Here is an 8,825-nt window from a genome sequence, read left to right as displayed (position 1 = left end):
TCTCCTCCCCAGTACTTTACCACTGTAAAAACATTCAGCTTTGCTACCATTCTGCCTGAAGGCATTGTAGCACCACCCGCTGAAGCTCTCTAAACTGCTGAGTCGCCAGCTTTCTTTCACTCTCTTGAATGTACGTGATCCATAGTCCAAGAAGCTTCTGCACCGGGAAAGATGCACTGACCTGTGTTTTGATTGCCTGTCAGCTGCTGTATCACATCATACAGACTTACACCAGTACTGCTCACTGAATAATTGAACCCAAAACCGCACTACAGCCAAGAATTAAAAAAAAAAAAAAAGTTCAAAAAATTGCACTCAAGTTCTTGGTTAAGACTATCTGAAATAAAGCTGCAAAACTTCACTTGTCAAATGAACAGCAAATTATCTATATAAAAGCTTCTAAGTATTTGTACGAAAGCTGTTTGTTTTCTGTTAACCATCTTGCCATATGTTTGTAAATCTATATTCTCCAAGAGAAACAGGCTACTGATACTTGGCAGGTTCCTGTTGTATGTGATTTCACCTGTTGATTTTTGCCACAGTATTTCAGATATTTAACCCTCTACTGGTTATTGACCATTTATGAACTCAAACATGCTACAGAGCACAACAAGAGTATCAGAAGGTAAACTTGGTTTTGCTGCTTTTGGACAGGGGTGCCTATTTAGTGAAAATCTTTACCAAAAAAAGCACATTACCCTTTAGAAGAGAAACCTTCCCCGTCAGTTAATATTGGAATAAATTGATCAGATTTCGCTTGTCTTCCAGTTTGGTTGTGTCATATCAGAACTAAAGATGATGAAAAGCAAAAAAGTGCATTTACATTCCTACTTTACACTTTCAAGCTGGTATTTATAGTAATGCTAGAATTCCTCTGTAAAAACAGCTCTCAATTTTCTCCACAGCTTGCAAATGGGCTTTTCACTTAATGTCAGCTGCAAGGTTATTTTGCAAGTGGCAGCTATTCAAAATAAAATTATTTGAGTTATTTAACATCTGATTGCTGCTACGACTGATTTCAGCAGCAGCAGAGTTCTTAGACACTGTTTCAGAAACTTGTCCCCCCTCTATTTTAAGAAGGCATAGGGCTACAAGATGCTTTCTCAGGGAAGCAGTTGAGGCTGGAACTGGGAAGCTGCCTTATTATGGATGATAATTGAACTAGGCGTTAGCATGAAGTAAAAAGTGAGGCAGTGGGGTGTTATTAATGATCCACAGTCCGTCATTTCGTGGATAAAACAACACTTTACCTAAACTCTGATTTAACTCACGGGGAAGATGGATGGAGTGCTTTCCTCACCAGAATTAAGCGTGAGCGGAGCGTGTGACAATGCCTATTAAAGCATCACTCATAGCACAGGACAGTCACAGGACGTAGTTGGGCTCCTCGTGAACAGCTCCATGTGACAAATCTTTAGCCAGCCTTTATCTTTGCTCTCCATTCCGTTCCAGAAGGCTGATTGCCGAGGACGCAGGGCAGCAGTTCAGTGCATAAACGTTTTACGCTGCTGAGGTCTCACATACCCCGCGGGTGAGGTCGGCGAAGGGCAGCGCTCGGGTGATTCTCGCCCTGGCAGGACGGGACTGTTTCATCTGACATCGATGCACACAAAATAACACACGGTCCTTTCCACATCACCGGTGCCAATGATGCCGCGCAGAACCGCCCCAACACCATAACCCTCCCCATCGCAGCGCGGCCGCTGCCCCTTTAAGAGCTGCCGCCCACCCCTCCGCACGCCTCTTCCCACTGCGCTCATTGGCCGCCCTGGACGCCGCTCCCCGTTAGTTCCTGTTTCGGCCACCTTACCTTGTTGACGCCAGTCTCTACCTCTCTGCTCTCTGATTGGTCCGCGCTGCCAATGTTTTTGGCGGCGATTGGCCCGTGCTCGCTCCGCCCCGTCCAGTTGAGGGCGAGCGACGCCCTCTGCGGTCTGGCCCTTGTTGATTGGCCGCGAGGGCTAGCCCCGCGCGCGGCGATTGGCTGCGGCGTGAGCAGCAGGGTGGGCTGCGCGGGCGGGCAGTGGCGCGGAGGCGGCCGCGGGGCTGGCGCGGGGTGTCCGCTCGGCGGAGGATGGTCCCGGCGGTGGGGCCACCGCGCAGCGCGCCCAGCCCGACCGTGAGTGCCAGTGGAGGGACTGGAGGCGGGAGCGGCAGCGGGAGGAGAGGGATCCGGAGCGGCCGCGGCAGAGGGGCCGGGACGTCGCGCTGGGCAGGGGCCGCGCTCGCCCCGGGATGCCGGTCGGGCCGATGCCCTTTTGTCCGGCCCAGGTGTGCCCAGCCCGGGCAGCGGCTGCGGGACTGGGACAGGCCGGGGCACAGCTGCAGAGCGCGGGCGGCCCTTGGCGGGGCGGGCCCTCGGGCGGTCGTGGCTCGGTGGCGGTGCCCGGGCTCTGCTCCCCAAGAGTTGTGCGGCTGCGGGGGGCTGCCCGTGCCAGGGCTAGGGTGAGGTAAGGTCGGGGGAGGCAGTCCCGGAGGAGGTTTGGAGAGCGGCGTGTTTTTATCGCTTTTCGGTCTTGGTGCTGAGATACAATTGAACGTGAGTCACCGTTCAGGGAGTTCGCTTCGGCGGCAGCAAGAGGTGGGCACTGCGCCTCAGCCTATCATCTTCCCTCCCGGCGTAGTCCGGGATACGGGATCTTCGGTGCATCCCTGCGGTGTGCTCGTGTCGAGCGACACCCCAGCGGGAAGTTAGTCCAGCTCTGAGGATGATGTGCGTACAGGGCCAGATTTTCTACTTAGAGTTCGGTCACTTGTAGCTAACGTTTCTCGTTGGGTATAAGCTTGGTCTCCCTAAGGAAGGAGGTCTGATGGATGTGTTTGCCTGTTCCTTCTCTGCCTGCTCTCTGGCCAATTTTAGTCAAATTTGCTGGCAGCAGAGGCTTTAAAGAGTTGGAAGACTTCAGTTTCGTGGAAATCAACACTGACAAACACAGAAGAGTTTAACTCACGGTTACTGCTCGCATTAAGGGCAGGACACCTAAAATGCAGCTCACTGTGACTCAAATGAACTGAGTCCATTGACATAGCTATAGTTAGATATAGCTGTGGCACATGGTGCCCGTTGTCCAGGGAAGTCTATAGGGAAAAACTGAAAGTAATGCAATGTCTGAGTTTCTGTCCATAAGTACAAAAATCACAAAACTGTATTTTTGCTTTTCACATGATAGCTTGGACTTCCATTAGAATTCATCTAGGCATGCTATTATTAAGTACTTCTACCAGAGATAATGATGGCACAGTTAAGCATCCAGAAGTCAGGTAATGTAACAGCTTGTTTTAGCGGCGTGATTTTAGCTTTACTTTTAATACGTAAGTCATGGGACCATCTTATTTATCTGATTGTGTTATGTAGCACTTTAACCAGCTGCAGTTTGTTGCTCATGAATTGTGTGCAGTAATGAGACAAATGGGAAGGAAGAAACTTCCTATGAGTAAATGGTTATTTATTTAAAAAGATTTAAAACTTCTAATTTTTGATTTTCAGTTAGTGCCATAACAATAATTCACAGGTACATCTTGGGATTAAATACATTTGGCAACTGAAAATATGTTTGCCGCTGAATGGGAAATAAGCTTAGAAAAATGCTTGTGTTGTGAGCATGATTTTTAAGGTGCTTGTATTCAAAATATCATGTCAGGTATGTGAAATAGCACAGAAACATTGCAAATTTTGAAGTGTTTGGAAATTACTTATTCCCTTAGAGACTGACTTATTCCTTTAGGTTATGGATGCATGGGAAGATTTTAATGGGAGTAGGTGAAAAATGTTGGTGGATCCTGAAGGAGTCTGACAGCTGCAAAGAGACAATTAGGATGTAAGTTTTTGATAGTGATGTTGCTGCTTTGATTCCTGATTTTTCAAGTAGTGTTCTGAGGAACTTGCCAGGGACAGACTGTAGTGACTGTCACTCGAGTGGCCCTGTGACATGTGCCTGGCCCATGCCTGCTGTGTCCATTGTGGACCTCGTTTGTCACTGAAGTGTAGCTGTAGTCTGAAATGCCAAAAACATCTTGGGAGCAAGAAGGCAAAGATTCTGTGACTGTGTTCTGCTGGCTGAGCTATTCTAGCTGTTTTTCACTTCAGCTCTTCTTAGGTGAATGTAGGGGATGCTCCTGACTCTTTTTAGGCAGAGGAGTTACAGTGGTACCTTTTTGAGCATTGTTCGATTGTTGATAGTTTCTCCCATGTGCTGAAGTTGAAAGAGCACCTCTGGCTGCCACATATTAAAGTATAATGAATTAGGCTACAGAGAGATTTGGGAAGGTGCATTCCAAATATTTAAGTAAGCTTTTAATTTGCAAAATGCTTTGATACAAAGTGTGTGACATTGTAATCAATCATGTCCAGCTTGTATTTGAATTACTGCAATGTATGAGTTGAAGCTGGATGCTGTAGAAAGAAATAGACATGTGAGGAAGTCAAAGGCTGTGACATGCTGGATTTGACAAGAGCCATATTGTGGTTTAATTTTTGTACTGTAGTGCTTTTTAAGGTTTTAAAAATAACTTTGTAAGTGACACCTGGCTGGGGAGAGGTATAAGTAGCATAGCATTTGATATGAAGGGTTTGACCAATGAATCATGATTGGTTGTGTCGCAAGGACTTGTGAAAAGTACCAGAAAGTCTGTGCCACTTTGAAGGACAGTATATGTTTCAAAATAGGAAAACATGTGCCTGAGGGATTAAATTTGATTAAAGGAATCACAAACACAGCTGAGATGAAGAATTATAAAATGACTGGCAATACTGTGGATGGACGGTCCACTAGGCTGGAGGCAACTACACTTCTTCAGAGCCCTTAGATTTATAATTGGAGTTGTTACTAAAAAATCAGGAGTGTTAAAGCTGTTAGATGGCATGCATGCACACATTTACACATCCATTTTCATTTAAAAACCTGGGTTGTATGTGCAACTTCACTGGCATTTTCATCAGGAGCGTGGCTCAGTAGTGTTATTTAATTGAAAACTGTCTCATTTGAAACTCTGGGCTATGATATGCATTCAATTGTAATGGGGAGAGTGTTCAAGCAGTGTTCGAGTTATTTCAGATTACAGTAAAACATATAAATGTCTCAACTCCTTGATTAGGAAATGTTGTGCAGTGCCCAGTTTATGTAATGCAGACCTAACTTGCTGTTTAAAATACAATTCTGGGTTTTATGTGTGGATATGTGTTCAAAGTGTACTTTGGTTTACTACCTTACCAGTGTAGTGCTTTGTCATGCTTAGAGTAAGCACAAAAAAGATCCTACTGTGTGCACAAGATTGACAAATTGTGTGTCAGCTGGGTTTGTTTCCTGTGTGAAAAGCTATGGCTTTAGTCCTCTAAGGTGAATGAGTTACTTTTGCAGCCTTGACTTAGGATAGCAATCTCTTACATCGGCCATGCTGGGTGCCATTGTGACTCAGATAAGAAGAAAGTGCTAGGCTGCTAAAAATATTTAATGCTTCCTGGTAACAAGTGCCTTTCTCATGCAGTTACCTGAACTTCTGTCAGATTAACTGACCAACGTGAAAACCATGAATTGAAATCAGCTCCATCTAATAGCAGATCTCAGTTGTGCTGGTATTCTGATACCTTGAATGAGTTCTTTGTGGTTCATCTCTAGTAAGGCTGGAATAATCCAAGTATGGAGCTATTAACTTTTAGGTCTAAATCCAGGTTCCTCAGAACCTATGATCCATTTTTCTAGCTTTTGGTGTGGTGGGCAGTGCCGTGAAAGTATTATAGAAAACATCGTCCATTAGCCTGCTGACACACTTAATAGCAGTGTAAGGATTTTAAGGGGAGAGGAGATCTTAAAGATTTGTTTATTCTGCATCTGTAGTGTGTAATGTGGTTGGCTTCAGGGACACTTAATTCATGCCAGCCTTCAACCTTTGAAGTTGGACTCTGCTTTGCTTTCATGCGTCACTGAAGCTGTTAGCTAGAAGCTGAACGCAGTTCTTTTACAAAGCTTCATGCTGCATTCTTGTTCGTTTACTCCATTCATGCTATATTCTTCTTGCTCATTTACTCCAGTAGTAAAATGGTGCTCCAAATCAGCAACAAGGAAGATAATTTTTTTACTATTGGAGTATCCCTAATATTTAGAGATGCTTTAATTCAGAAATGTTTAAATATTATGTATCTATAGCTTAAATCCCTCCTTCTCCACGTAAGTCTCTCACTTGCTGGAAATTCTGGGACTTCTTGTGTAATTGGACAAGTTTAACTAGTTTTGGCATCATCTTGGGTCATAGTTTCACAAATACTAAGCCAGCAATGCCACCATGAAAAGCAATCTTGTTGAAACAACAGCAAATTGTTGTTTCGGTGTACTTATTTGGGAGTGTGGGGTATCTCTGTGATCCTTTTGCAAAGTAAATTTTAAGTTGATGTAGTGTTGTCATCTGGCCTCCTGAGTGAGGAGTGGCAGTGAACCAGAGGAGAATACATCTCTCAGTGTTCTTCTGAAGGAGTTGGGACAGTAGGGGGAAGATAACCATCTCAATGATTTTCCCATTTATTGCTAGGAGAAATGGGCTGACAGGAATTTCATGCAGTTCAACAAGGGCAAAATCCTGCACTTGGGGAAGAACAATGTAGTCCACCAATATATGGTGAGGGCCATGCAGCTGGAAAGCACCTTGACAGAAAAGGACCTGGTGGACATCAAGTTGAACATGAACCAACAAAGTGGCCAAGTGGCCAAGATAGCGAATGGGCTCTATTTGATACAGGAGTGTCAGCGAGCTGAGGGAGTGATCCTTCCACTGCACTTGGCACTGGTGAGGCTAAACCTGGCATGTTGTGTTGAGTTTTGGGTGCACAGTACAAGAAAGACACGTGGATGTACCATAGAGTGTCCATTGAAAGGACACAAAGACAATTAAGGTACAGGAGCATCTCTCATCTTGAGAGGCCGAGGGAGCTGTGATTCTTCAGCCTGGAGAAGAGAAGGCTCAGGGAGAATCCCCCCTGTAAATTGTCTCAAGAGGCTTTACAGTCCATCTTACTTTGTGGTTTTTCTGTTTTATTCTGGGCAGGAAGGGGAAGACCCTGTGTTTCCTAGCTTGGAAATATTAAGTGTGTGAGCTATCCCTTGCTATGGAATGCAATGGAGTTCTCCCACTCCTAGTTTCATAGCTCATGTACAGTAATTCTCCTAAGCTAAATAAGTAGTTCCTAAAGAGGTGGAGTTATTGAATTCAGGTTTTCTTTGAATTTGCACCTAGTAGTTGCATTTTCTTGTGTCTAATGTGTGTTGATTTTGATTTTAAATTTCCTCTTGAAAAGTGTTACAAAAGTGTGCTTGCTTTCTCTGGTCATCTGGGCTCAGATAACTTTACTGTGGACCTCTCTGTTAAATGTAATTAAAACAGTGTGCAACTTTATCCCTGCCAGTATTATTCAAAACTGTCAAACATCTGGATTGCAAGATGAGTCCTTTATTCCAGGAACTGAAGTAATTGCCCAGTGCACACACTTCATGGGTCCAAGAAAAAAAACCTCTGAAAAGCAAAGGTGTAATTGCATTAAGGTTGTAAAGGAGAATGAGCCGCCTTCTGTCCACCAAAACCTTTTGTGAGCAGTCTGCCTATAAAATGTTCGTTGCAATGTTATGGAGGTTTTGTTTGGTTTTCTTGGGTTTGGGGGCAGAGTGTGTGTGTGCTTGTTTTCGAAAGCTCATTGAAGTGTAATTAGTGCATTTATTCGATGAACTTATACATTAAAACTGAAATTCTGTTTTATGGTACCTTCTACCTCAGCCATTTTTGTCTTTGGCCCCATTAAGATTCATAGGGAAATCCCTTAACTCTGGAAGGGCAGTGTTTGTAACAATCTCAGGATTGATCTCTTCTGCATCTTGTAGTGGAACTTTGTAGTGAAGGCCCATAGAATATTGCTCCTATATCACGAACCCTTGATGAGTTCTTAGTTTGTGTCAGGTTTCTCAAACCTCAAGCCTATAAAATATTTGTGAACTTGACTGTGTAATCCTTTGTACTGAATGACTCATATCTGAAAAGATGAATTTAAAAATTTGAAACTCTGTGGAAGCCTTGAACATTTCAGTTCTAGGATATTTTGCACTGATTGTTAGTTAGGGTCCTCAGGAGAGAGCAGCAAGGCAGTTTGATATGTGTCAGAAAATGACTTGATACCTCACAGGGACCATATGTGGTTTTATGAACAGACTATGTGAAGATCCTTTGTAGTTGCAGAACAAAAAGAGCTCAGCTTAAAACCAAAGCAGTGAAACAATACTAAATCATCATAGCCAAAATGAATGTTTCTATGTTGTAATTCTAAATTATCAGGTTATATGGTTATCAGGCTCGGTGACAAGGTACTGCTCTTTGGATAGAGATTTCATTTGCAGATAAGGTCACATGAGATAGCAGAATTAGACTGGCTCTTGCTGGAAAAAGTTGACCAGGGAAGCTGCAGATGCCCTATCCGTGGAAGTGTTCAAGGCCAGGCTGGATGGGGTTCTGAGCAATCTGGTCTAGTGGGAAGTGTCCCTGTCCATGGCAGAGGGGCTGGAAAGAGACGATTTTTAAGGTTCCTTCCAACCCAAACCATTTTTTGATTCAATGACTTACAGCTTCTACATTTGTCCAGTCAGTCTTCAGTGTTTCAAATACAGCTTTCATATATGGATGGATTCCCAAGTTTTAAATAACTGTCTTGGTCACAGTGTTTGGAGACCATGACGACTTATATGTTTCAGCTTTTTTCAGGAAAAGAATTACTCATTCTTTAGGCAACATGCTGCTGCAAGTTTGTGCTCACCAGCAGCTGCTCTTGCACAGGAGTGAGCACTCTCAGCCTG

The 8,825-nt window shown here is 44.1% G+C and overlaps 1 protein-coding gene across 2 annotated transcripts in view; it reads left to right on the top strand.

The window, feature by feature from the left end:
* Positions 1-2,045: 2,045 nt before the first annotated feature.
* The window catches only part of USF3 (upstream transcription factor family member 3), a 34,871-nt gene continuing 28,091 nt past the window's right edge, over positions 2,046-8,825 (top strand). Inside the window, exon 1 of one of the 2 annotated variants that reach the window (XM_014884177.2) lies at positions 2,046-2,119. Coding sequence is in view for 1 of the 2 variants with exons in the window: in XM_014884175.2 (XP_014739661.2) it covers positions 2,075-2,119 (45 nt within the window). In the remaining variant the exon portion in view is untranslated. The remainder of the gene's footprint in view (positions 2,120-8,825) is intronic. The other variant, XM_014884175.2, reaches the window with a different exon arrangement.

This window comes from Sturnus vulgaris, chromosome 2, assembly GCF_052056855.1.
Source record: "Sturnus vulgaris isolate bStuVul1 chromosome 2, bStuVul1.hap1, whole genome shotgun sequence".
Taxonomy (NCBI): domain Eukaryota; kingdom Metazoa; phylum Chordata; class Aves; order Passeriformes; family Sturnidae; genus Sturnus; species Sturnus vulgaris.
The sequence above is the reverse complement of the archived record's forward strand: the minus strand, read 5'-3'. Positions and strand labels throughout refer to the sequence as shown.